Here is a 26,628-nt window from a genome sequence, read left to right on the forward strand (position 1 = left end):
GAATGGAACGTACAACAACATCGTCATCTGATTGGATCAGCGCTTACGTCCCGCCCCCGCTGAACCAGGAAGTAGCCGTCTGTCGCTTTTGTAGGTGGTGGGAGTTGCGCCACACTTTCTGCCTCTTCTTAGATCTTCTGAACCTGTTGCTTCGTGCTTGCCTTGTTTTTCTTTGCATTTCTCTTTGTTTTTTTGCGTCAACAATGGCTTTATTCCGTTCCTGTTGTCGACTCTTAATCTTCATCGGCGTTGCCGTGCTTGCCGTGCTGCTGCTGAGGCACTGGATGGCCACAAAGCAATACATCTTCACCCACGACGACATTGCCAAACTGGCCAAACAGTACGCGGGTGAGTTCGAACTGTGAAAATGGAAAAACACGACAAGATACGTATGGATTGTCCTCACGTGTCACATAAACGCGTCCAACCAGCATTGTCATGCTTTGCATGCATGCCCGCCTGCCGTGATCATTGTTTTTGTGTCCTACTAGGGCAGGACCACGAGCAGGCCTACTCGAAACTGGTCGTCGAGCTCAGGAAAAGGTAACAGTTTTTTTTTCCTGCGAGTACTATTTCAAATCATGCACAATTTGTATTTTTGCTTAGTGTTAGAATTTCGCTATGGATGTTACTGTATATTTATGTCGCGCGCATTGCATTTGCAAAAGCTAATCTGAGTCCGAAAATAGAGCGCAAGAAAATTCCAAAACAATAAACACGTATTGGCGAAGCCGTTAGTTTGCATTCGTGTTAAACTGCAGCGTGTTACTGAGAACGGTTTCAAATATCGGTTACCTTTTGTAACTACACAAGAGGAGCAGTTTATAAATAAGTACAAAGCAGTACAGTTCTACACCACTGCAAAGAACTCAGTTGGTCATATCTGAATGTTATCGACCTTGTAAAGCATCATTAAATATGGTAAATGATCGATTATAACATGCTCGATGGAGTAATAAATAAATATCTACATCAAAAGACGCACCCATCTCCGCTCCCTTATTTGTGTTGCCTTTCCCAACCTTTATTGTACCCAGGCATCCAATTTACATGAGAAAAATGTCATTATGTTTGTTGATAACCAAATATGTACAAAAAGAGGATGTTTCATTGTGTATTGTATGTTTAAAATCTAGCTAATATAATGTGAACTAATCCAGGTATCCCGGCCACATCCTGCCAGATGAAGACTTGCAGTGGGTGTTTCTGAACGCTGGGGGATTCATGGGTGCCATGTGTGTCCTGCACAGCTCCCTCACAGAATATGTAATATTGTTTGGGACTGGAATAGACACATCAGGTCACTCAGGTGAGGACAAAGGGTAGTCTGTGTGTCTATCACATTCTGAACTGTATAAATGGGATTATGGTTGTTGAATTGGTCATGGTCAAAGCCTGGAGGCATTCAAAGTAAAACGCCTTGTGACTCTTCTGTAGAATTTTAAGGGGATTGACTTGTGAAAACTCCAAGTCTAATCTTTCTCTATTTATAGGTCGTTACTGGGCTGATATTTCGGACACCCTTGTCTCTGGTACCTTCAGAAGGTGGAAGGAGGGAACCACAAAGAGTGAACTTTTCTATCCTGGTATTTATGGACACTTGTTTTTTTTTACTGTATTTGTTTATTGGCTAGAATACAGTGAAATTATCATGACTTCATAGAGGCAGGCCTCTAGCTTTGATCATTTACATTGACATATTTACTTTATGCATTTATGTAATTTATTTTCTTCAAGTATTAAAATTGTTGAAGTGGCAAAGTTGGTGCTAGACAAATTGTATCTTCAGCCCAAACTTTTGCAGTATCAGGTTTAACAGCAATAAAATTATATAGGGATTTTTTTATTTCTAAAAACCTAACCTTTTCATGCCATATAACAGGTGACACTGTCATGCACCAGATGGGTGAGGCTGCAGGTGTCCAGTGGACCGCCGGGACATGGATGGTTGAGTACGGCCGAGGTTTCATCCCGTCCACGCTGGGCATGGCTCTGGCCGACACTCTTTTCTGCACCCAGGACTTTGTCACATTGTTCCACACATTCAAAGTTTATGGAAAGTCCTTGCTGATGGAGATGGGAACGATGCTTGCTGAGGCCGGAGTGTTCTAAAAGCAGAATTGAGACACTTAAAACACCTGCACTAGGACAGTGACGTCACAAGCTACTGATGTGATGTTATGTCTTAGAGGTCTGGCATGGAGTAAATTCTTGCCAGGCGGTTGTTGTTATCGCAAAAGAAAGAACATCCTTGATTGTGCTTGAGTTGAAAACCCAGTAAACTCTTAACTGCAACACTAATACTGATACTGGACTTAAAAAAAATGTAGCCACTCCCTTCTACAGTAATCTTACACTAACAGGCTCCTTGCAATCTTACACTACAAGTGCATTCCTTTTAAAGCTGCCTACACAGACAATGAAGCCTTTCGGTGCTAACAAAACAAATTGTCTTAGGCTGTAGTGTTGAGAAATAAGGCTCAAAAACCTTCCATGTACTTGCTGAATGTGACATTCTTCTGAGGGTAATACATTACTCATTGTTATCAAAGAAACCTCACGTTGGTGGTTGAATATCCTGCTTCCTATTATGTTTGACTATTGCATAAGCACTGATGGGATGTTATGTGTTAATTTCTATGATGATACTACATATGTTGTGATTTTTCAGTGAATCCTCGGTTGCTGTCTTTCTGTACTACCTTCTGTGAACAAATTGGATTTGAAAACCAGCCACACATCTAATTTTTGTATCTTAAACATGTGTCACTTATTTTTCTACCGCATCTAAATTTCCTGTTCGTGACATTTTTAACTGACTACATCCTCTAGAACTCAATTCAGTTTCTTAACGTTTCACACTGTACAGTGTATGGTTCTTGTAAGTCTTGAAGGAATGAAAAATATGTAAACCTTAAATGTTGACGGAAATGTAAACTATGAGAATAAACATTTTTGAAAATGTATTAATCTTGTATCTTATTACTACTGTGTGATTGATTAATCCAAGATCAGTCTTTCGTAATTCGTTTTACATGACCAACCCTATTTTTTATTTTTTTTTTGCTGGGTGGGTAGGCTATCTAACGGTGTAAGGTTTATCAATGTTTGCGGTTTAAGATTGCAATGATGTAGAACTGCTCTGTACATCGCTGCAACCTTTACCACAACAAACTTATCTGAGAACGTTCATCAAAATTAATCTTTTTTTGACACATCTCATATCTTATAAAATCAATTTAAATGCGAAACACAGACACTAAATTGCTTTTATGGTTAAATCAGCATGCAAGTTGCAGATAAAAAACATACACGCAGATACAGACATCTTCCAAACATTTACATGCAAACTTTCATTCCGATTGAAAATATGGTCAACTTGTTGCAGTAAACTTTCGCGATTAGCAAGCCGCGTAAATGTAGCTCCATGAATAACAGATTATGTAACCTAACCCTGACATAAAACGACGTCAATTTCAATTAATGACACTTGCTTTGGAACAATGGGGATGTGTATTAAAACGTTAATGACGATTTGAAATTAGTCAATTAATCGTTTACATTCACAGTGGCAAGTTATGCATATTGTATTGCCAATAATGAGGAAGTCGGACTACGGCATGTCCCGAGGGACAAACTACCGCAGTGCCTCTTCGGATCATTTTCTGTCGAAACCTCATCGGAAAAACGCCTGACAATTATATTAATTTTCGGAAAAAATGGACGTTTCTTACACTTCCATAAAGCACGCAAATCAAGCCCGAGAAGCGGTAAGTAGTTCACTATTGTTCATCATGTAGTCCCGTAGTTTTACATGCCAAGTGTTTTTTAGGCCAAGCTTAGTTCAGTTTAGCTTAGTTTGAACATATAACTTCACCCTCATATCCACAACACATAACGGGAGGAAAAAAACATGTTGTCGCCCCTATTATCTTTTGTAGGTAATGTTTTCTATCCGCTATTTATTGTGTGAGCGAAGCATTTTGTAGCGCTGTATTTCGTGCTTGCTTGGCGTGCACTGGTTGCCAGGTTACCATGGCCGAGTGAGCGTTATTTATGGTAGTTTGTCGCCCTCTACTGGCGATAAGTACTAGTGCATGAAAGGAACAATGAAAGAATAAATATTTTTAGTGAGAAATAATAAACATTTATAGTATAATTTCCCCCCCATTGCTGTTTGGTATTTGGACTCACATACGCACCTAAACTGATAAAAAAAACACAAAAGATTGGACCTGTTCTCTTCTAATGAGGGTGATTCCACAAAGGGGCCACAGATTCCCTATAGGAACGAAAATGAATAACATGTATTCCATTATTACCCAACAGAAAACACTTGCCCCTGCGTGGCCACATAGATTTCAAATGCCAGAAAACACTGTATACATGATCAAAAACACTAATGAACCTTATTAATTTTTTTAAACAATTTCTAATTTTCTACTGCTTTCTTATGTGTTATTTGTTAGGATGAGCTGAGGATTGAAATGAGGAAGAAGAGCCTCCTCATTCTAATTCACCAACATCTGATGAGGAAAGGGTCAGTATTGAGTTTAGTTACTCCCTCTAAACCTTTAAACTAACAGCAAGATTTCAACACACCAAAAAAAAAAAAATAAAAGGAGTGATCGATAGTGAAATGTTGCGCGTCTACCCAACAGCTACATGACCACAGCAGTTGCCTTGGACCAGGAGATGAATGGAGGCGTGAAGAAGTTTGAAGTATGCGAAAATATCGATTTGGAGATGGTGTTGATGGAGTACGAGAGCTATCACTATGTCAAGTTCCAGAAGTATCCCAAATTTATCAAGAAAGTAGTAGAACCAGGTGACACAATTTGATAGAAGCGTCGCTATAAAAATCCCACTGTGCTTAACAGGGGTTGTCGTTTGTCTTTTCAGTTTTCAGTCAAGGTGAAAGCAGAATTTCAAGAAGTGCTGGAAAAAAGAGGTGGGTGTGGAAGTCAAAGTTGTTTTGCCCAGAACTAATACGGAGGCAGTACCTCAAAAATTAAAAGTAGTAACAAAAGACAAAGATATGTCAAAAGTTTGATTCTTTGATTTTCTTTTTTTGTTTGTGTGTAGTTCCTGCCCCCTTCTTTTACCCCCTTTGAGGGTTAATTAAATCTTATTGTATTCTATTTTCAATCAAAATAAAAGCCATCCTTCCCCACCATCTTCTGATTCTCTGCTAGGGCTGCTTGTTCAGTTGTCAAGCCTCTCCCCAAAATCCTGCCACTAAACTTGGGTGGAGAAGTAAGAGGGAACGCTGCAGCTCCTGCACACTCAAATGTACGGAATTCATCTAATATTTAGATGGGATTATAAAAGAATGATTCATTTTTGATGACTCATCCCTTTTTTTTTTTTACTTGCCAGGGCGATGGCTTTGCTTGTCCTCCAGAATTGTCAGAATTCGTTCTCAGTGTTTCCCCCATCGGTTCGACACCAGCTGGAGGAGCATCCGTGACCAAGAAGGGGCTCATTATGGTGTTGTTATGACTTGTAATTATTTCTGCCTGGCGAGATTTAACTTTACTTTAACTTTGTTACACAGTACATTGATTTTAGGTGACATTGGGAAATTTAAAGCATCATTTAACGGTATTTATATAGACATAGGGTTGAGGTCTTTGTTTACTCAACTGCAGAAAGTATGAGGTATTTATTGCGCCGGAGGCCTTTATAGTATTGTTTTGTTTCACTCCAGTATTTGTCTGGAATGCCTGCCTCATGAACTTGTCCGCAGCGGTAAAAAGTTTAGGTACCACTATACTTCCCCTCCTGACCGTGCACTCAATACTGTGCATGTGTTGTGTTGTAGGTCCAAACGGCAGGCAAAGGAGATGGCGAGCAAGAGGTAAATATGATCAATTCTAAACAGTAACTAATGATAATACTTGGGCAGGAGGTGTGAATAAATAATAAAATATTAACAATCCCAAAGAAGTATTGCCCATCTGGTAAATTGTTGTGTTGCTGGGCAGGAACGGCTGCTGAAGCCCCTCAGTGGTTTTTCTGGAATGTGTGGTGAGATGAAAGAGTTTGCCGCGATCATTCATAAGGTACTACACAAAAGCACGCACACTATGAATTAGTAGTAGAGATGTATTTTTTTTTATTTTTTTTGCTGCACCTAATGGCCCTGTATTTGATAATATATGTTGCCGTGATACCGAACTCTGTACACTAGAGTGCAGCATTGAGCTTTTGTCAAGAATGAATTGATAGCGTGGTATTAATGAAGGCTTAAATTCATTCTGCTTCCCTTATGGAACATTTCACACTAGAGGACACTTCTTTATACCTAATGACACCGTGGGCGTCTGGCTGTTTCGAGCTGATAGCTTCCATGTGCATTACTCTCTGTGTGTGTTTGTCTGTCTGACCCTTTAAAGGACATCTATTTGCACAACCCCAACGTGAGATGGGAGGACATCATTGGCCTGGAGGATGCAAAGCGATTAGTCAAAGAGGCCATCGTCTATCCCATTAAGGTGTGCCCAATGCTATTTCAGCACTCGCCCTTCTTCGATTCTGAATACATCTCCTTTAAAGGCCGTGGCGACGAGGGGGGTCAGGCCAGTCCGTTAGGCTGACATGAAATCTATATGTGGGATAATATGGCAACGCGCGCATAGATGGATAGACGGGGAGGACTGGGCGGACTTCAAGAATTTCAATCCACGCGCATCCAGATGTTATCACTCTGATGCTTCTGATGGATGCGATGACATCAAATCAGGTCGTCTGCATCCTCTTGACATTTACACAACGAGATGAGGACCGATGCGTCTTTCTACCTCCTTGCAGCGCCTGCTTTATTGAATAACATTCCGTCTCCATTACTATTCATTCTCTGGGGTAGAAGGTCACTTTGGTGATTTCACAAAGGCCCTGTTTATCACCTCGGATTCATACTAATGTACGGATATTTGTTAGTGACACCGCCTCCGAGCGCGCAACATAAAAGGAATATCACTTCTCTTTGTTATTGCCGCACGTATGTTTTCTAAAATGTGTTTTTTGTTCATTCTATACGCCTGCTTGTCACAGTATCCCCAGCTCTTTAAAGGACTCCTTTCCCCATGGAAGGGATTGCTACTTTATGGACCACCAGGTAAAAAAAAAAAAAAAGTATTACATTAAAAAAAAAAAAAAAAGAAATGCTTAAATTGACAAAAGAAATTCCCCAACTCAGCTTTCCATTTAAATTGACCAGTATTCTTTTCCGCCCACAGGTACGGGTAAGACCCTGCTGGCCAAGGCGGTGGCGAGCGAATGTAAGACGACATTTTTCAACATATCGGCATCAAGCTTAGTGAGCAAGTGGAGAGGAGACTCTGAAAAACTGGTTCGGGTATGTCAGTCCTCAACAGGCCCTGGTCACAAAATTAGCTAAACATGCATAAATAGATTTCTTCCAATACAAGAGTTGTATCAAATATTTTTCCTTCACTGGGTGTTCAAAAGGACGCAGTGATCTTTGGATGCTTACAGAGATGTAGAATTGCACACCAAAATATTAGAAACAGCAGATAGCTCGCGTGGGGAATTGAACAGTAAATGTGTAAAGTTTGAATATTTAATACAACTCTTGTATTGGTGCTCAAGATATTTTGCAGGTTTGCACATGCGTTTTCTTTGTCCCTCTCGCGTGACATTTCTCAAGTCACATGTAAAACTTTTCTTTTTTGTAGGTTATGTTTGAGCTGGCGCGCTACCACGCGCCCTCCACCATCTTCTTGGATGAGGTGGAGTCAGTGATGGGCCAGCGGGGAAACAACATAGTGTAAGTATTCCATCATTTAATGAACGGCTTCCATCTCACCTGACCAATGTCGACCTGAGCAGACCGGAGAAGCTATGCTTACAATACAGTTATATGGCCTTAAAATAAATATAGTATCGGAAGCACATACCTCGGGTCGAAAGTTTCAAACATCAAAAAATCACTTAAGCGATGTTGAGTGCGACTAGCCCCATGATTGATTCCCAACAGGCACCTGTCTTTTCAAACGCTAAACAATGTGAAAATGATTATTTATACTTTTTTTGTTTTTCATTTGACCATAACATCTAATCATTTAAAATTTTTTAGTTATTTTGGACACACTGTAATGCAGAGCCATTTTTTAGGTGTTCTCTCATTTTAATAGTTATGAATAATAAAATATTATTATTGTTTGACAGTTCTAAATGGTGTGTGTGTGTTTTCAGAGGCGAGCATGAGGGGAGTCGAAGGTTGAAGGCGGAGCTGCTGGTCCAGATGGACGGGCTGGCGAGATCGGAGGATCTGGTTTTTGTACTGGCAGCCTCCAATCTGCCATGGTAATTATCACTGAATACAAACAAAGTTCAAAAATGGAAACTAAGGTTTGCGCTAAGGTTTGTTCACCATTCCTTCGTTAGTATAGATGGATTTTAATTAAACAATACTTAAACAATAGTTATTTTTCTTTGTGAGCCTCACATTTAAAAGGATGGCCGAGTGGTCTAAGGCGCCGCGTTCAGGACCCAGTCTCCCCAGGAGGCCTGGGTTCGAATCTCGAATTTCCCCATTGTGGGACTAATAAAGGGAATATTAAAAGCCACCCTCCCTCAGGGAACTGGACCACGGCATGCTAAGAAGACTCGAGAAGAGAATTCTGGTTGGCCTCCCTCCTGAACCGGCCCGCCAAGCCATGATCGCTCATTGGCTGCCTCCTGTCAGCTCCACAGGGGAGCTGCAGCTTAAAGCGGATCTTGACTATCACCTTCTGGCAAAGGTAAGTCTGGACACGTTTGCGCTCTTTTGTAGCTCGAGCTTATGGAAAAGAGTTGTTGTTGTGCAGGAGATGAAAGGCTACTCTGGCTCTGACATCAGACTGGTGTGTAAGGAAGCCGCCATGAGACAAGCCCGCAAAATCTTTGACGCTCTGGAATCAAATCGGTCTGGTAGGACAAGACAAGTTCTCTTCATAGACATCTCGGCAGCATTGCGGTACGGCGGTTAGCATGCCAGGTGTCGACTGAAACTTTTAACGCTTTCCGCAGGAGACACACGCATGTCGGCCATCCGGCTGGAAACTGTGACAACACAAGACTTCCTGGAAGTCTTGGCACACACCAAACCGTCAGCCAACGGCGTGATGGAGAAACACACGGCTTGGGAGAAAGACTTTGAATCCGTCTGACTGACCGCTTTCAATTCACAAGTTTGGCCTAGTCCGTAGACATTTCCTGGTATTTTTTTTCGTTGATTCTGAATAACAAGCGTCACCGTTTGCATTAAAAAGCAGGCGAGCAGTCATGAAATATCACTGGATTTTTTTTTTTTGTTTATACACCATCATAATAAATGACACAAAATTTTGACTTGCCTTGTCTTAACCAAGAGATGTTAAAGGAGATTCTTCAAGATGTGCTCAACAGCATCTGGGAAAGTGTTGCATGTCAGGTGAGGAGGAGGGTTGATTTTATTCTCATCTCCTTGTCTGTATTTACCTGGAATGTGAAATCAGAAGTCAAGCTCTGGCCCCGTCACACAATGGAAAAAGGTTCAACTCACCAGTTCGAACCAGAATTCCCAACATTCCAGCATTCTGAGCTCCCCCTACGTCATCCCTGGCATCCTGGGAGAAAAAAACAAACTTAAACTTGGTTGAAATTACAAAAAAATTTGGTTGGAAAATTAAGTCAATTGGTTTGCTGAAAGTGAGTGTAGACTTACATCGCCTATCATGACCGCTTCATCTGGGCTACACGCCAAATCAGCCAGAGCCTGCATGGAAGAAAATATTGCTATGACCAAATATAAGATGCAGTGGAGCAATAATAATTTGGATTTGACATGCATACAAAATAGTTTGAAGGACCTGTGTGAAAAATGTCTTTTCGGGCTTCCCCACTACGGTAGCTTTGCAGTCTGCGGCATACTCCAGTGCGGTTACAAAGGGCCCGGGGCCGAGGGCCAAACCATCTTTCCTTTTATAGTAGCGAGCCTTATGGATCGCGAAAAGTGGAGCACCGTCCAGAATCAGTCTGAGGGACAGAAATCAGCACATTTGTGCGAAATTGTAAAAATATGATTAGTGTTATTTTAAATAAAAAAAAGTCTCAATTTACTGACTTAACTCTGGGCCTGATAACATCAACAAGTTGATATCCTTGTAGGAAGACATTGACTATGCAGTCAAATATTTTCAAACTTAATAAATGCATTTTGTAGCGTCCCATCCTGAGGTTTGTACAATCACCTGAAAGCTTTGTTCATAGTTTGGTAGTCGAAGTGATCAGGCGCGAGTCCGATGACGACAGCGTTCGGTTCGGATGTGTCGATACCTGCAAAGTGGATCAGATCTCTTTTGATTTTCAGCGACATAATCAACTTCCTGAGGATTTTTGGAGTTCAGTTTTCTCTACTAATTTAAAAAATTTACCTGTAAAATCTTCCAGGGCACTGTCCTCCACCAGGAGCAACGGTCTGTGTTTTGTCTTCTCGAGTTGAGTCCGCGCAGCACTCAGTGATGTGAAGATCTCTTTTTCCTGAATGACAAATTGCATACTTCACATAAGACCAATTAGACACCATATTCGATACGCACTAATTAATGTTTCAAAATGCTATGTGTGTGGAAATGAAAGGCTTCACTAATTTTAAATAGATGGTATGGATGGATTCTATTATTCTGAATCCAACATAAGCTTATCACGGCCCACGATAGTTCATGGCCATCGATTTAAGAGTTTATTGTGTTGTGGGTGTTAATCTCTGTATGTGCACAGATTAAAAAGTTTTTTCTTTCACCTGGAGGTCAAAGTTGAGCCGTTGCAGCCTTTCCAGCAAGTTCTTCTTACTCTCTTTGGTTGTGTTGGTCACAAACTTGACGGCGACAGGCGCCTGCCGTAACCTGACAACACCCCCCCAAAAAAAAACACGTTGAATTTGGAGTGCCCTTGAGGTCCTGATTCAGACTGAGCATTACAAATCTCCCACCTGGAGAGGGCGTCCTGCGCCCCGGGCACTGCTGTGTCTTCTATGTGCAGAGTTCCACTTAAATCAATGAGGACAGCCTTCAGAGTGCCTCTGCTTGCCATTCTTGTCATCTGCATGAGAGAAAGTGACGCCATGAAACTAATAGTGTGTAGACTGACATTATTGTATACCTGTGGTGTATATTGTATTCTAAATAAAATAAAGTAACCAATGAAAAATTGTAATAATGCTTCATGTTTAATGGGGTTATTTCCATGCACTTTCTATCTGTTGGTAAAAGCTACTTGGCCTTCGGCTTTGGTAAAATTTGTTAAACTGATAAATAATAATAAAGTCCACTGTAAATGGAGGTTTAGACAGTCTTTCAAAAAGCTGCACGAATCATTCATTCTTTTTTATGGATTATAATCATAATTCGTGCAGAATTGGCCAAATGGATCAGATTACTGTGTTGTTCAAACCTAGAACAGGGAGAATTGAGCGGATTATTAATTGGTTGGTCCCTCAAATGCATGGTTTCCTGCCTAGAATGCAGATTTGGGAGAGGGGGTAGGAGGGTATTTATTGGAAGTTGACTGTGATCCCCTATTATTATTTAGACATGCTTGGATTTTTGTCATGTAGTTATCAGTTTGGGGGACTTACTTAAGTTATTTGTATTTAGCTCGGTTTAGAAGCGGAATCCAAGCCAAGTATGATGTGCGCGTGTGTGCGCGTGTGTGTGTTGGGGCGGTATATAGCTTGATATACAGTACTAATCTTCAGTTGCTTCAATTTATAGGTTATATTTTCTTAAATATAGAATAGTGAATAAAATAACAGCCCTCCTCAATGCTGCTTTTAGTTTTTGTCTGTACTTTTGTTTGTTGGTTGTACATATATTCTATACAACTGCATGATTGTTGCAGCTGAGAGCTTTATTTCCACCACTAGATTAATGAAGTATAGATTTATATATTTTAAAAAATTATGGAAGTGCCATTTACATTAGGCATTAGATGTAAATGTTAAATATTGTGGTCATTTGTTTAGGGCTTCTATAGAATGAGAGTAATATTCTGGTTACATTTAACAGGAGGTTCATTCATTTTAACATGCACACTTTAAACACCAAACTAAACATTATTTGACTTGCATCTTGATGCTCGTCAAAAAATTTTTAATTTCGCCATAATTTACGATGGTAATTCGAATTGATGTGAGATGGCTTCGTGACGACAACACGACCAATTACAAAAATGTACCGAAACATTAAGTGCTTTCACGCGTGTTAGGTTAGGTGGACTGGAAATAGATTTAAAAAAAAAAGAAAGAAAAAGATTACCATGCAAACCTTTGAAGAAAAGCTGCTCTTATTTCCGGCTCGCGTCTTCTTCGTTGGCTATATAGGAAGCGTTTTAATGTTTTACTGTTCAGTGTTGCCCCCTCAGTTAAATGTGCAATTTAATGCCGCTACTTTAATAATAATAATAATAACAATAACAATAATAATAATAATAATAATAATAAAGAAAAAAAAGACCCTTTTATCATATTTCACATTATTCTTTATTTCCACCACATTTCTGGGCTGTAATCATTTAATCACTTAATCACTCATTACAACGACAGAAAAAAAACATATGTGACCCATTCCACTAACAACTAACAGGCATATCGCATTAATGGCTCGTTTAGGGTAGATTTTGTACGGTATTAGTAAATTTGTATGTATTAGCGAAGGGCTAAACCTTAATGTGACAGGATGCCAGAAAGCACTGTAACAAATCCTCTTTTCACGTTACCTCTTCATAGTGAATACATGTTTTGCAGTTTTTGTTTTTACATGTCACATTAAATGTGGAAAAACATGGTAAAGAAAGACTTATCGGACTGACCGGTGTTTATAGAGGACCCCATCCAAAACTATACAATGCATTCCTTTTGATCCTTTTTTGTTTTTTTATCTCAACAGTACAAAATCCATATATATTGGGGGTACTTTTTTTAATTCACATTATTAAAGTCTTGAGCTACATTGTTTGGTTGTTTTTAACTTAGTTTGTTATTTCTTTTTGGTTTTTCTCCTTTGATTACAAGGCATGTCAGGTACGTCCCAGGGCCGGTATTCCAAATGACAATCTACAACTTTTTGCCTTCCTTGGTCAGCCATATTGATTTAATCCATGTCTTCAAAACGCCCCTCTCTATTTCTTGAGCTTGGCAAAATGGCAGCAAAAAGAAAAAAGAAAAAAATCACACAGAGCCAGGTCGGGTCCAGGCTCTGTAATATTTTCTTGGCGAGGAACCGTCAGATGCTCAGGGCACGACTCTCACACGTAGCAAAGTAAACGCCGCAACGTTTCTTTGTGGGTGGACGTGCTAGTTGATCGTCACAATGAAGTGGAAAACTGATTTGGGTTTGAAATATTTCTTGTGACACCCGTCCTTAACCTTTGTGTCTCACCTAACAGGCCTAGTGTCAGACTGTTCACTCACATTTACGCAACAGCCTATTCTAAAAGGCTAAATGATCATCATTAACAGAGTTGATGTGTATTCCAAACATCAACAACTAACCTTTCAGATTATTTTTTTTAATAACTTGACACCACATTCTGAGCTGTGAAGCGCAAATACGCACGCAAATACGGCCTGTGATCACTTACAGATATTATTGTAAAACCAAAGCTCAATTCAGCCTAATCACAGATTAAACTGACTTTTGCTGGGAATATCCCTCTGATAAACATATGCTTTCAATTCGAACAGAGCCGCATTTACCCACCCGCATTTTTTTTAGGATCAAAAGTTGTTAATAAAAATAATATTTGTTGGGATCAACAGGGCAGGAAATGGTGATAGTTCACAACATATGGGGATTATAACAGAAGTGGAGCAGCAGGGGAAATAAGTGGAGTGAGATAATAGCGTCAATATTTACAATAGAAGAGTGGAAAGATGAAGAAAAAACATATTTGATAATGACAAAAATCAACTAAAATGTATTTTATTCATATATATTTAGAATGTGGGAAGAAGCCATAAAAAAACCCATCAAAACCACAGTGAAAACATGCAAACACCACACAGGAAGGCCATAGCTGAGACTCAAACACAGATGTACTCACCACTGGCCTATAGTGCTGGTATCCGATATATTTATTGTTAAATTACAATATTAAAAAGATTTAGCTCAACTAAATCAATCTGTTGTTTTGTTTTTCTTGAGACAACACCGTGTCATCCCTAACATCAACTGTGTGTGTGTCAGTGTGTGTGTGAGAGCGAGAGAAATTGTTCCTTGGTCCTGCAGCTTGAGTTGAACATTTGATCCTGCTGACCGCTTGTCACCCAAAAAGCAACAGCAAGACGATGGAGGCTGAATTCACGATAATAAGAGGCACTGGAAAAACAAGCATGGAAACACATTAGACTTTAATATCAAGGTCCAACAAGGCCTAAACTATATAAGCCTATATTAATTAGAAAGTTTTCGTTTTTAAGTAGTTAAATTCAAAGAGTTAACTTCATCCATGGAACAATTTAGACTGTTTCTTAAACAAAATATTCTAATTTCTTGAGATGGTAAATGATGGGCTTTATATTACACTCATTAACAGTATATAAAAAAGATAGACAATTTCAGTCTGTACAGTATTTCGTGAATCTAAATTACATATATTGATACTTTTTGAATTGAGCTACTGACATTAATAAGGTTGTCCATGTTATTGTTATTCACTGAGATGCCTTAGTATATACTGTATTCATGTGAGTCAGGTGGACAACAGGAACTGACCTCTCATGATAATTCGGACTGAGCGGATGAGATTGAGGACTTGGGCTTTGATTCCCGGGTCATCTCCAAAACCTGAGACCCCCTGGTCGACACCTGATCCAACTAGAAGGAGACAGGAGGAAATACTCAGTTGAGATGGTTCAGTACATAAAGCAGAAGCCCGTGCTGAAATATTACATATACAAACGTTGATCAAACACACTTTCCAAGAAAAAAACAGGTTGTACTATGATTATAATCCGCATTTAGTTATGAATAGATGTGCATGTTAATATAGGTTGCAGTGTTACAGCGGCACTGCACTGTATCATACTGGTATGGCAATAGAAGCTAAACAAGAGTGCCATTACAAATATGCATTGCTGATTTACACCACTGTTAACAACTGCAATAACAGTTAAAAAAAAAAAAAAACGTTATTACATATTATTATACATTATAGTACAGATCATGTTTTTTTAGAACCCTTGGTTGGGTTTGTCCATTGAAGGTGATTCATTGCCATCTTAATACATGTACAGTATTTCAAATAATGTATTTTCTTTTACTGATGATGGCGAGCACTGTCAATCTAGCTAACACATTTCCCCTACCAGAGACATCCGAATAAAATGCACTAAGCGCAAATACATTTGCCTCCAGAACGACTAAATACTTACTTTTGCTGAGAAACCTTTCTTCGTGCAATACGGCGATAGCATTTGTGCACAAAATAGCGGTCTGGATGAGTGAATAGAGTGTAAACGCCATGCTGGCAACTTGTCTCTTCTCTTTTTTTCCTAACCACTCACACAGATGTACGGCAGGCAGTGGGCCGTATATGAGCACAGAATGTCGTACAAATTGTGTGTGTCGTAAATCGCACACTGTTGACGTAAAGCATAGATTTCATTTGGGAAACGACCGAAAACAAACGTTAATTGCTTTTTAAACGGGATTTTTGTTGTGCCTTTGCTTTTCCGATAATTATTTTCTATATTTTGGAGTGTGTAACCTCTCATTCGGATCGCTGCTTTAGCGCGAGAAGAATATTAATAATTAAGATGGTGGTGATGATATATATCATTGAATACAATATTCTTTTCAAATATTTTTTGGACAATTAGGAAATACATCCGGTGTTATTTATAGTCTTTTAATTTACACATACAATAAATTGCAGAGAACAGGAACATAGGTTATTTAAACACATATGCAGTTCATAACATCTTTCTTAAATGACAACTTTATCCATTCATTTGGTTCAACGTATAAACAAGATGGATGAGGTTTCATTTTACACTTTGTGAGATACAGTTGACAGCGTAATCATCTTTTCTCTTTGTCATAAATCATCAGATTTTTAAGGTCAGGGTCTGAGGGCCCCAATACTGAAATGAAAATAAACGCATTTAAACAGACAGTGAGGATGAAGACTCTCACTTTGGACATTATGTACAATTTTGTTGGGATATATTACAAGATGCATATATACAATTTCATGTCCATTTGGCATCTGCAGACACCACAAACCAATTGCAAAGGCAGCTGATGAACACCTTATAGTGGAAGTGAAACGTTTAAATTAATATTTATTTATTTTTGGAAAGTAGATTTTTTAAAAAGTACCGTTCCAGATGCTAATCTGCAGAATACATTAGGACAATATGACAAATGATGTTCTTTTGAGGTAACATTTCCTGTGTGTTTAGGATGTACATGTTCACAGTAAATAATGGATGATATGTCATTTACTAATATTACAGCAACAAAAACAGTAACAACAGCAACTATGTTAGCACGAGGACTATCCTCATCCAGTGTGTTTATTTACAGCAACAGTTCAGAGTCCTGAACAAAAACAGTCTGCAGCTGACTCTTTGTAAATTTTAAAAACTCTTTAAAAAGTCAGGTAGTTGAACTTAGTTAGACGAGCCTTGACGTCTGCGGGTTAAACTCACGCAAGGGCCGAGGGCCTCTCTGGGTCCTTGTTGGTGTCTTTGAGGCTGGCTGCCGATTTCCATCTATTATCATCAATTTGTTTCCCTTTTAGGAAATCAATCACAAGGAACAGGACAATTGTGTCAAGCGCTTGGAATCCAGAGACATATCCTGCGTTGTACTTCGTTCGTCCTTTTTTTTTTTTTTTCAAATGTATTTTTTTTCTGTAAGGGGAGAGAAGGGCAAAATGCAGTCACATAATTCTTGTTCCTCCCAGATGAGATGACTTCGCCTGTGAAGACAAAAAAAAAGTAAAATGATGTGTTAATGCTGTTTCTAAATAATGCCGCGAGTCTCTTCACAGAAAAAGCTGACCCATAATGACGGAAAATATAATGATACGATATGATACAATTCATAAAGACTTTAACTCCTAATTTTAATTGCGGTAAAAATAACTAAAATAAATAAATACATAAATAAATATTATACCACTATTATTATGTAGTAATCATTTTAGGATTTTTTTACATTTTGAATATCTAATCGTCTCCTTGTGCTGTCCAAATAGTGTTTAGTGCATCCTTTAAAAATATTAATGAAAAGACCTTGCGTTACCTTTTAGCTATTTATTCATATGGGAGCTGATCTTTTCTTTTCGAATGATGTTTGCATATGGAATCTGGAAGACAAAAAAAAAGGTTATTGGAAAAAGCACACACAAAGCAAATTAAACACCGAGCAATTGTTTAGGTGAATACAATGAAGCCTTTTCAGTATTCATCATTAGGTATTTGTGCGCACACATGCAGGCTATGTGCACACAAGCGGGTCCGGTTGTTCCAAGTGACACAAAGCAAAGACAAATTGAGGCTGTCAGTCTATCCGTCAGCTGTGATGATTGATTCAGATGCTGCAAAGGAGCTTCTCACCCATGAAAGACAAACTACATGATTGGATTTACTGTATGTTTTATTTGTATGCACACACAAGCACCAACAGTGCAGTCAGTTGCATTATTGTTTCCTCCAACAAAGAGGCTGGAGGAGTTTTTTTTTTTTTATTTATATTTTTTAAATATATTCCATGCATCTACTTACTTGATATGCTTCATATTAAGCATAGCATGGATTCGTATTTGTATAATGTAATGTAGTAATATCAAGTATTTTGGCAGTGAAGTTTATGAAGTACACATTGTTTTTCTTACCATCTGCAATTGTTGGACCATCTCTTCTCTGTAGGCTAGCTCTCTTTTCATCTGGTCTTGGAAATTATCTGAAATGACAATGACAATTGGTTGAGAAACCATTGCTGTAGTTGATAGATAAAATGCAAACATGCACACACATTAAGGAAAGTGAAGGAGAATTTTTTTTTTTTTTTTTAAATTACCTAGAGAATCAAACCCTGCCAAGAAAGAGTTGCACTGAACTTTACTTGGAACTTACGGAAGACAGGAAATGGAGAAGTGCCCTTCAGAGCGTGAAACTCTTGCTCCAGTCTCCTCCTGAAGTCTATCTGCTCCAGCAGAACCTTCTGGAGTTCCTCTGTCGGAGAAAGAATGACAATGTTGTAAAACAGCTCTCAGATGTAATTATTTGTTCAAAATAACTCCCGTAGGAAACTAATTTATATTGTGATGAAATGCATGTGAATCGAATCATCTTTGCGTACCTTTCTCCATATTCTCCACACCCTTCTTTAGCTGCACAGGAGACGCAGCTTCTTGACTTTGATCACCTGAGAACACAAAACCAGTCTGAGATGAATATGAAAAATATTTCCAACACAACTAGTACGGCACAGTTGACCATACTGAGCATTGTTTGAATTCTTCCGATCAACATCTTGAGTGAATGTAATGTGATTCTCTATATGACCACTAGATGTCAGTATCCTACTATGTTCACGAGTGGATGTCTTGACCACGTTTCCTCACTACAATTCCGATCTCCACTTGTGGTCAAAATTTAGTTTGCCATTAAGAAGAGCTTTGATGAATGGAGAGTTAAGTAGTAAGATACCTTTTCTATATTACTATAAATCAGGGGTCACCAAGGTTTTTGGAAGCAAAAGCTACTTCTTGGGTAGGCCTCAGGATGAATGTGACTGGCTTCCAGTTTGACCGATACACATTTGCTTCAAAACATCATTAATTATATATGTTTAATAATTACTTCAATTCACCTATGTGAAAACGCTGTGATCATGGTAATAATTCCTCGCATATTCCAATATGCAACATTTTATTTTTATAAATATCTTTAAGTTTATTTATGTTGTCAAATGATCACTTCCACAACATTCCCAGGAAATCAAATCAGGGGGCTTAATAAGAAAGGGACATTTTTTTAAACTGTTTAAACATTTATGGTTACCTATAAGCAGTACCTAGGAGTTGTAAAAAAAAAAAAAAAAAAAGTACAACATTTAAAAGCGGCAACAGCGTAAAAGAGATTGAAAAAAATAAATAAATTAAATAAAAAAAGACTACTAAAATCACCAAAGGACCTTAATCGTAGGCATGGGGGGAAAAAAGTTTTAAACGTGCATTTAAAAGCATTTACACGTGTTTTGAACCTTTATTCATTCATATTGCTCACTCTGATAAGAAAGGATAGGCTACCAGCAAATCGGGGGAACATATTACATACAATTACAAAGAAAAAGATTTCCCGAGTGGAACTTGCGTGCTGTCCTCATGCTTATACTGCTTTTTCTTACATACTCCCACATTCCGCAAACAAAATTCTTATCTTAAATGAAGACTGTAAATTGCTGGTAGGCATGATTGGGACAGTGAGCGTTTGTCTTAACATGCTCTGAGTGCGACTGACTGTTGAGCAGGCATTCGTTCCCGCTGCAGGTGGCTTCGGCCTAGCCGTGAGCCGAATGATGACTAGCGTAATAATGGAAACTTAATCCTGGATGTCAACTTGTTCCTCAAACCATCTCGATTCTGTGACATTTTCAAATGTGACCAGTTTGAATGCAGCGTGCAATGCGCGCCAACGTGATAATGAAGCTATCGCTAGCACTCAATGTGTATGGTCTCCTCCAGTCATTTCATATCTTCCTTCAGACCTCCTATGCTCTTTCCTCTCATTTAGAGCAGAGAGTCCCCCCCTCCTCTCTCGCCTCTTCTTTTCCTCTCCTCTCTCTGTCTCATTTGACAAGCAAATTTGCAGACACCGCCGGAGGATAACAACCTCGTTTGACAGTCAATTAACCGTGAATAGTCAAAGCCAAAGCGGTTTGCATTACATAAATGGAAAATTAGATTATTTTTTTCCCTCCCTAGAAACAGAGGGAGAGTTTAAAGACAGTGGAGGCAGCGAAGGGGGGGAGGGGGGGGGGGGGGGTTGCATTCTCAAAGGAGTCAGGCCTTCTAATCACGTAGCGCTTCCCAACGCCCAGGGAGACGTTTGGCAATCAGGGGAAAGGTGGTCTCATTTAATTTGTTTCGTGTAATTTTTCGAAATACATTACACATTATGTGCGGGGATCATTACGATGCGTGAGCGCGAGTGTGTCCGGGTAGCGGGTGTGTGTGTTTGCCTTAGTGGGGGTAGATATAAATGTTGGCACAGATGTCATAAAGCACTTTTAATGTCTTCCTGACAGATATAAAAAGGCAATAAGCTGTGATCTTTCTCAAACAGCAAAGGTTTTTTAGCGCTGAGGAAGGGGGGGGGGGATAAGGCAATTACGTCTGTGGCGATATTGGTCTAGGATGGAGGCTGCCAGCGCCGCTGCTTATTTCTGAGCTGATGTTTTCTTGTCGAACTATAACGGCCCCCCGAAGAGCAAGAGCCTCGGCGACAACTCGGCTAAGCAGCTTCACGCAGCTCGCTCTTCCCTGTGTGTATTTAGGCACTTCATTAGGTACACTTTCGCAATCGAATGAGATCCATTGCAAGGGATGAATTAAAACAAAAATGCCTTTCCATGGATAATTACTATAAGTGGTCATCGGTCAGAGTCAATATTGCTTTTACAAAACGTAAATGAGTACACTTGACTTTGAAAATGAAAATTTTGAAATAATTTTGCTGATGATTAGATTCAGCTGTGTTTGAACGCTTGTAAATTTTTTTTTTTTTTTTTTTTTTAAAACAAAAAGTTTAAGTCTTCTTTTACTATGGACTTTTGTACTACATTTCAGTGGAGTGTTACCCAAAACTCGGCACCCGGCTGCAATTTTGACAAATTCCACGACGCACCACTAAGGCAAAATCTCACCATAAGTAGGACTACTGAAACAATGAGGAGCTCGGCTCAATTTACTCACGAACTGACAAGTCATGTGAAATGTGGGCCCGATTAATTGAGCTCAAAGCTGATATCGTCAAAGGAGGCCAAGATGTATTCTGTTGGACATGGCAACAGGTTTATTTTACCTTCTGCCATCTGACGGAAAAAGCTTTTTCTTTTGTCTTGCCTGAATTTATCATATAATCATTTTCAAACAAAGTCAAATTGGGATGTTTTGACTATTTTTCACGGCTCGCTAATGTGCTACGGAACCTTGGTTAGGAATTACGGATTTTAGTGTGCGCACATCTCATTTGCTGTCGGTGGCGAACGTTTGTCAAGGTACGGTCATACAATTGGCCATTGAAAGGTCATTCTGAACAGAAATTTGGCGTTTTCTAACAAATCTTTTTGGGGTGGACCGGTCTATGATGAACACAACCGATTTAAATGATGCCTCCAGGACACTTATAGGTTTTTATGTGCTATTAGAAGTGTACCTGATGCAGCGAAATTGAATGTACATACATGAAACAATTCGCTCAGGCCGTTTTATTTGGTCAAAATGAGGTCATTTGAAACCCAGGGGGAGGCGGGAAACTAAATGTGAGGACTAAATGTTGCAATTAAATACTATGTGCTTTCACAAGCTACTTATTCTAAAAGAATTTGCTGAGTTGTTTTTACTTGTAGTTTTACGTTAGGGGGGAATACAAGGAGCAATTAGTTCTTTAAACTTTTATTTAGTTTATTTTCCCCAAATAAAGGTTGTTGTCTTGAAATTTTCACCAAACATTTTTTACATAGTAATTGTAATTCTGAGGTGAAAACCAATCTGACAATTGTACAAATCTTATTTATTTATTTATTTATTTATTTATTTTTTAAGATGACAAAATTTGAGGCTTCAATTACTCAACAGCAATTCAGAAAGAGAGTGAAAAAAAAAAACTTACCGGAGCTTTCCCTCCAGTAGTCTGGTGCTGGTGTTGATGTTTCATTCTCGGCTCCAAAGAAGCTGTTCACCTCTTTGTTGTCATCTTGAAGACACAAGGAGATACATTGATGTAACCGGTCATTTGCAGTCTTCTCCGAAAAAAAAAAAAATGTTTGCGCAGTGTGTGTTTGAGAACATCTTCGGTGGTGCATCACCACAAAACAAGCGGAGGACGTCGTCGGAGTGAGAGATGAGAGCAGAAAATAGAACATTCCAGAAATATGTGTCACATAAAACCTCTCACTCAGACACTCAACGAAACAAAGCTGCCATAAAATAACTGGCTTAGACATCAGGTAAAAAAAGAAAAGTGGAAAAAAAATAACACAGTAAGTCAAAGCTGCTTTAATAATGTGTGCGTGTGTTTGTGTGTGTGCGTAAAACAAGTGTTATAAATTACAGCAGTTTGAAACGTGTGCGCCCACCTGACATGGAGTCTTTGGTTGCGTAGGCAGGTAGTCCTTCATTTCTGTTTTTGTCCACCTGGAATCACGTATATTAAGCTCTTATTACATGTTTATTACATATGGGTGTTACACATCAGTAGAATAGTAGCAGAGCACAGTCGGGATAAAATATCCCAACTTGATCAAATCTCGTTATTAATGAGTCAGCCTGAAGATTTTTTTTAATGCTTTCGATTACTATATATTGATCCTCTTTTTCTCTCTCTGCGTATTTATAAAATGGTATTTAATACGCACGATAATTCTATCCTGCTTCTGCCTTTGCCACCCGCTCCTCAGCGGCCGGGTTAATGCAAACATCAACAGGTTAAAGATTAGAGTTGCCCTAACAGGCTGAGGTTACACTGGGAGAACAAACACGCCGCGGCTATTAAAGAGCCCACTTGCTAGGGCCTATTAGCCGAGATCAGAGTGGGGTGACTGTTTCAATTCCAACAGGGAGAAGGCGGCCTATCAATCTGCTTATGTAGATCACATCGCCGCCTGCTGCAACTCCATTTAAATAATAATTAGCTGATGCTGCCTGCGGGGATATTTACGTTTTTGTAAGATGCGTCTTCTCTGTGCGGCGGGCTGGAGTTGGAGAGCGGCAGGCTGGCGGGCGAAGAGGCGGGCAAGCTGGGGGACTCCTGTCGGATGGGCTCCACGGAGAGTGGGGAGGTGCTGCGATACGCCGCAACACTCCCCCTCTCTTTCCCTCGTTCCTCCCCGCCACTGTTGCTCACCACGGGCAGGAACAGGTTTGCTTGCGTCTGCGGGGGCCGGCTGGTGAAGCCCCCCTCTTCATCGTCGTCTTCCTGCTTTGAGGACTCCACGTCGACCTCTCCATCCTCTTCGCTTTCCGCTCCCTCTGCTTCTCCTTCGCCGCCGCTTTCACTGCCGTAACTACAGCTGCTGCTGGGCGAGAGCCTCGGGTGGCGGTCCGAGCCGGCGACGATGACGCCCGACTCTTCATCCGTCACCCCGGCGACACCTCCTCCATTGCTGTGGAGTTTAGCGATGCTCTCTGCGTCCTTGATGACGGGGCGGAAGGCCGAGCCGTAACTGGGCTTTCTGGTTTGGAGTGTGGGGTTGTCTAAGAGTTTGAGCCAGCTCTCCGAGGTCACAGGCCGAAGGTCGGGGGTTACCATTGTACAGTCGGGATCAAAGAGACCAGACCTAGATGCGGCGCTCCCGTTGTTAGGGGTCATGTTTGTACTGACGCCGTTCGCGTTGGCACCAACAGCTCCCGGTTCGGAGGAGTCAGAAAGATCCAGGAAGGCCTGCCTAAGCGAAGGATTGTCAGCCAAAGAGGAGAGGCTGGGCTGAGGCTGCAGATACGTGGGCACGGGGATGCCACCCGCTGCTCTCGGGGGCCAAAACATGCAAAAGGGAGGATAGAAAGCGTCCTTTCGTCCGGGCCATAATAAACCCGACAATCCTGTGCCTTTGTGCCCGGCTGAAACGTCGCTGTCCTCTTTTTTCTGCTGGCAGAGGCCGAATGCTGGGAAGGGGTAAGGTGATGGAAAAATGGAGGTGGGGGGGAACTTTTGGAGCATGCCGAAGCCTTTGCTGGGGACGGGGATGATGGGGTAACTACGAGGTGTCTTACGGGGAGACAAACCGCCTCCTTCGAGGTCGTCTTCATCGTCAAAGTGAGCTCTTTTCTGGGCGCCCAGGTCGCCTCCCATCATGTGAGGTACCACCGAGCCTACGGTCTTCATGGGACCTATGGAATGGCAGTGGCCCCCCGAGGGCAAGGCCCTCTTCCGACTTCCTCCGTTGAACATGGCCTTCACATCTTCCCAAGCGAAAACTAACTCGTCAGCCGGATGTTTGTCGCTAAGTTTGAGGTGCCGCCGCCATGAGTTGAAGTTGGCAGCGTCGGGCTGCGTGTACTTGGCGTCCGGTGTGCGATGGGAATGAAAGATGAACTTATTTGGGGAGAAGTACATGTTGCAGAAGGAGCACTTGATGCATTTGGCCCGTGAGCTGTTGTAGCGGGCGGGGATGAAGTTACCACGGCAACCCCAAGCGCACTCGTGCGTCACATCAAAGGCAAAGTTGTCGGGCAGTTTGGGAGGCATGTTCTCCCCCAGGAAGGACTTGCAAAGTCGCTCGGCCTCCCGTTTGGTGATCATGCCGCACCGGCGTGACGAGATGGGCATGGCGCCGGCACGGCGGAGGATTTCCAACTGAACGGGGGTGCACTGGACACAGGTGATGCCCAGCGCCACGCGGCGGTTGTGGATCTCGTTGTAACTGTAGTTTTTGAGGAGCGTGTTGGAAATCTGCGCCAAGCAAAGTCTCTCGTTGTTATCGATGACCAGCGACACGATCGGAACGCCGTAGAGGATGACCTGGCCCACCTGGTTGGGCTTGAGGGGCGAGGACGAAGGCGAGGGCGAAGATAAGGAAGACGAAGAGTGGTGATGGTTGGGCCGGGGAGGAGTCAGAGCTTCCTGCGGGTATGGGCCTGTTGAGCTTGTCATGATGATGTCATTGGAACGATGAGACTTGTCCATACTGACACAACAAACCTGCAGATGGAAAAAAAGTAAGAAAGAAAAAACAAAAATGGTTTGATCATGCCCACGTAAAGACACTCATCATATATTCCAGTTTCATTTAATTTCAACAGGACACAAAATATAGACATGCAGGGTAAAATGTTACTAAATGTATCACAATTTATTTTGTGGGTTTAAATTAAATCCCGCAGTTTTGCTTTTGGAGTCTTCTCTTTGATTTGTAAACTCCAAATTAAAGGTGAGTTTCTAGCTACAGTAAAGCAGGTGAAATGAATATTAAGATATCATTCTTGCAAAAAAAAAACATTTATAAAGGTCAGTTTGTCTGTGAACTTTAGGTGAGAAATTGCACATATAACATACTGTCCAAGCAAACTACTGCAGCAATATTATTTTGACATTTAATTAATAATTGAGCGTATATATGAAATCTGGAATTTTAATCTTCTTTCATTCTTTTACTAAAACACCATTATAAAAAGAACGTTTTTTTTTATTTGAGAGTATTTTAATAATGATTAACACACTCCTCAAAATACAAAATATCAAAATGTCATAGAAATTATATTGTGCAATATTTAAAAATATTTAATTGTCAAATTATATAACTAGTATAAATCAGTGGGATTAAAATCTCATTTTCCCAAGAAATTTCTAGTTTTCCATGCATTTGAACGAACCGCACTAAATCTTGCAACCCCTTTGACTGAATGTGTCCGCATCATTTTAACATTTAAAAATATTTCGGGTCCCAAAAGTTGTAAACGGAAAGACGAGGCTCAATTCTTTTTTTCTATTTCTACACAATACTAAATTAAATCATTAAGAATATAGGCTACATTTTAAAACAGCAGAATTACTGTCGGTTTACTTATTTGTTTATTTTCACAAAGTCACGCACAATATGTTGTTGTCATTAACATGAATAAAAACGTAAAAGTTGAATGGAAACGATCATTATCTCTTACATTGTGTTTTTAAAACGCTCTTTGCACGGGTTGTACAACTCACTCATTTTTGACTTATTCGTAAAAGGGGTAAAACTGGACTCATATTAAACGGGGTCGAAAACTTTGACTGCGCATTTATGCAATTTTGCGTGATCAATTTATGGCCAACCGCAAAAACATCCGATGGGAATTCTTTAAAATTGACGAGAAAGATGAAATGAAATTATAACTGTATAATTTAGTATGGTAGGCGCATTCACTTTTTTAAACGATAATTACGTGTAGGAATCTTCTACAAGAACTAAAAAATAATTCATTTCATTAATGAAACCGGGCGAGTTGCATATTATTTGTACAAAAGAGACATTTGTTGTGTGTTTTTTTCAACGGATCAAACGTACAATTTATGTCAAGTTCTTACCTCTAAGATCCGAGAGTCCTCCAATTTGTTAGTCTTTAAAAAAAAAAAGCAAGATCCCGCTTACTTGAAAAATCACTTTATCCTACATAGCATGAAAAACTCATTTTTAAAACGTGCGAATAAATCAGCACAATTTATTGGTAGCCGATTAATTTTTTGTTGTTTTTGTTTGTTTCTTTTCTCTCTCACTTTTTTAAAACTGGGTCTAACTACAGTGAGCTCGTCAGATGTGACTAAACCGCGGACGCACGCGCCGCTTTTATTCGCCTTTCAGAGGTGCCACGCGCCGACTTAATCCTTCTCGCTCTCTCTTTCTTTCTCTCTCTCTCTCTCTCTCTCTCGCTTCC

The 26,628-nt window shown here is 40.1% G+C and overlaps 5 protein-coding genes across 7 annotated transcripts; 2 read left to right on the forward strand and 3 right to left on the reverse strand.

The window, feature by feature from the left end:
• The first annotated feature begins 47 nt into the window (after nt 1-47).
• sigmar1 (sigma non-opioid intracellular receptor 1) lies at nt 48-2,966 on the forward strand. The gene is made up of 5 exons (XM_088280686.1): nt 48-348; nt 492-543; nt 1,161-1,309; nt 1,494-1,586; nt 1,883-2,966. The coding sequence occupies exons 1-5, from the start codon at nt 204-206 to the stop codon at nt 2,110-2,112; spliced, it is 669 nt and encodes a 222-aa protein (XP_088136812.1). The 5' UTR covers nt 48-203; the 3' UTR covers nt 2,113-2,966.
• Nucleotides 1,018-12,376, reverse strand: hdhd2 (haloacid dehalogenase-like hydrolase domain containing 2). Of its 2 annotated transcripts, none has more exons than XM_088280688.1 (10): nt 12,312-12,367; nt 10,979-11,088; nt 10,790-10,892; nt 10,422-10,527; nt 10,239-10,323; nt 9,858-10,023; nt 9,713-9,763; nt 9,551-9,614; nt 9,363-9,486; nt 1,018-2,108 (listed from the first exon to the last, which is right to left on the reverse strand). In XM_088280688.1, exons 2-9 carry the CDS (start codon nt 11,086-11,088, stop codon nt 9,383-9,385), a joined length of 789 nt encoding a protein of 262 aa, XP_088136814.1. In that variant the 5' UTR covers nt 12,312-12,367; the 3' UTR covers nt 1,018-2,108; nt 9,363-9,382. The 2 variants fall into 2 exon arrangements, with proteins under 2 accessions (XP_088136814.1, XP_088136813.1); XM_088280687.1 differs by having other exon boundaries at nt 1,020-2,108; nt 12,303-12,376.
• katnal2 (katanin p60 subunit A-like 2) lies at nt 3,630-11,136 on the forward strand. 2 transcript variants are annotated; one of them, XM_088280685.1, is made up of 16 exons: nt 3,630-3,770; nt 4,470-4,540; nt 4,662-4,828; nt 4,903-4,951; nt 5,196-5,292; nt 5,380-5,490; nt 5,825-5,860; nt 5,988-6,065; nt 6,399-6,497; nt 7,057-7,120; nt 7,242-7,360; nt 7,701-7,792; nt 8,221-8,331; nt 8,606-8,768; nt 8,835-8,937; nt 9,037-11,136. In XM_088280685.1, the coding sequence occupies exons 1-16, from the start codon at nt 3,720-3,722 to the stop codon at nt 9,174-9,176; spliced, it is 1,551 nt and encodes a 516-aa protein (XP_088136811.1). In that variant the 5' UTR covers nt 3,630-3,719; the 3' UTR covers nt 9,177-11,136. The 2 variants fall into 2 exon arrangements, with proteins under 2 accessions (XP_088136811.1, XP_088136810.1); XM_088280684.1 differs by having other exon boundaries at nt 8,606-8,937.
• A 1,575-nt stretch (nt 12,377-13,951) lies between the features above and the next one.
• On the reverse strand, nt 13,952-15,570 carry ier3ip1 (immediate early response 3 interacting protein 1). Its single transcript, XM_088280689.1, has 3 exons — nt 15,419-15,570; nt 14,760-14,861; nt 13,952-14,363 (listed from the first exon to the last, which is right to left on the reverse strand). Exons 1-3 carry the CDS (start codon nt 15,507-15,509, stop codon nt 14,308-14,310), a joined length of 249 nt encoding a protein of 82 aa, XP_088136815.1. The 5' UTR covers nt 15,510-15,570; the 3' UTR covers nt 13,952-14,307.
• Nucleotides 15,571-15,878: 308 nt separating this feature from the next.
• On the reverse strand, nt 15,879-26,485 carry skor2 (SKI family transcriptional corepressor 2). The gene is made up of 9 exons (XM_088280683.1): nt 26,282-26,485; nt 22,940-24,919; nt 22,359-22,416; nt 21,893-21,976; nt 18,357-18,422; nt 18,131-18,229; nt 17,890-17,957; nt 17,298-17,361; nt 15,879-16,971 (listed from the first exon to the last, which is right to left on the reverse strand). Exons 2-8 carry the CDS (start codon nt 24,902-24,904, stop codon nt 17,305-17,307), a joined length of 2,397 nt encoding a protein of 798 aa, XP_088136809.1. The 5' UTR covers nt 24,905-24,919; nt 26,282-26,485; the 3' UTR covers nt 15,879-16,971; nt 17,298-17,304.
• Between the last annotated feature and the right edge of the window lie 143 nt (nt 26,486-26,628).

This window comes from Idiotropiscis lumnitzeri, chromosome 18 (genome assembly GCF_059441095.1).
Source record: "Idiotropiscis lumnitzeri isolate Australia: NSW breed Sydney's pygmy pipehorse chromosome 18, RoL_Ilum_1.0, whole genome shotgun sequence".
Classification (NCBI taxonomy): domain Eukaryota; kingdom Metazoa; phylum Chordata; class Actinopteri; order Syngnathiformes; family Syngnathidae; genus Idiotropiscis; species Idiotropiscis lumnitzeri.

Bases quoted from the DNA above. Each gene is read 5' to 3' on its own strand.
- katnal2 (XM_088280684.1), top strand. From the start codon at position 3,720: ATGGACGTTTCTTACACTTCCATAAAGCACGCAAATCAAGCCCGAGAA. The intron at 4,829-4,902 runs GTGACACAATTT...TTGTCTTTTCAG, and splicing joins CAAGAAAGTAGTAGAACCAG to TTTTCAGTCAAGGTGAAAGC. The intron at 6,066-6,398 runs GTACTACACAAA...GACCCTTTAAAG, and splicing joins TTGCCGCGATCATTCATAAG to GACATCTATTTGCACAACCC.
- hdhd2 (XM_088280687.1), bottom strand. The intron at 10,528-10,789 runs GTGAAAGAAAAA...TTTGTCATTCAG, and splicing joins GGCTCAACTTTGACCTCCAG to GAAAAAGAGATCTTCACATC. The intron at 9,615-9,712 runs GTAAGTCTACAC...TTTTTCTCCCAG, and splicing joins AAGCGGTCATGATAGGCGAT to GATGCCAGGGATGACGTAGG.
- skor2 (XM_088280683.1), bottom strand. From the start codon at position 24,904: ATGGACAAGTCTCATCGTTCCAATGACATCATCATGACAAGCTCAACA. The intron at 21,977-22,358 runs GTGGGCGCACAC...TGTGTCTTCAAG, and splicing joins AACCAAAGACTCCATGTCAG to ATGACAACAAAGAGGTGAAC. The intron at 18,230-18,356 runs GTACGCAAAGAT...TTTCTCCGACAG, and splicing joins TGTGGAGAATATGGAGAAAG to AGGAACTCCAGAAGGTTCTG.
- ier3ip1 (XM_088280689.1), bottom strand. From the start codon at position 15,509: ATGGCGTTTACACTCTATTCACTCATCCAGACCGCTATTTTGTGCACA. The intron at 14,862-15,418 runs GTAAGTATTTAG...GTCTCCTTCTAG, and splicing joins AGAAAGGTTTCTCAGCAAAA to TTGGATCAGGTGTCGACCAG. The intron at 14,364-14,759 runs GTCAGTTCCTGT...TTGTTTTTCCAG, and splicing joins AGTCCGAATTATCATGAGAG to TGCCTCTTATTATCGTGAAT.
- sigmar1 (XM_088280686.1), top strand. From the start codon at position 204: ATGGCTTTATTCCGTTCCTGTTGTCGACTCTTAATCTTCATCGGCGTT. The intron at 349-491 runs GTGAGTTCGAAC...GTGTCCTACTAG, and splicing joins ACTGGCCAAACAGTACGCGG to GGCAGGACCACGAGCAGGCC. The intron at 1,587-1,882 runs GTATTTATGGAC...GCCATATAACAG, and splicing joins GAGTGAACTTTTCTATCCTG to GTGACACTGTCATGCACCAG.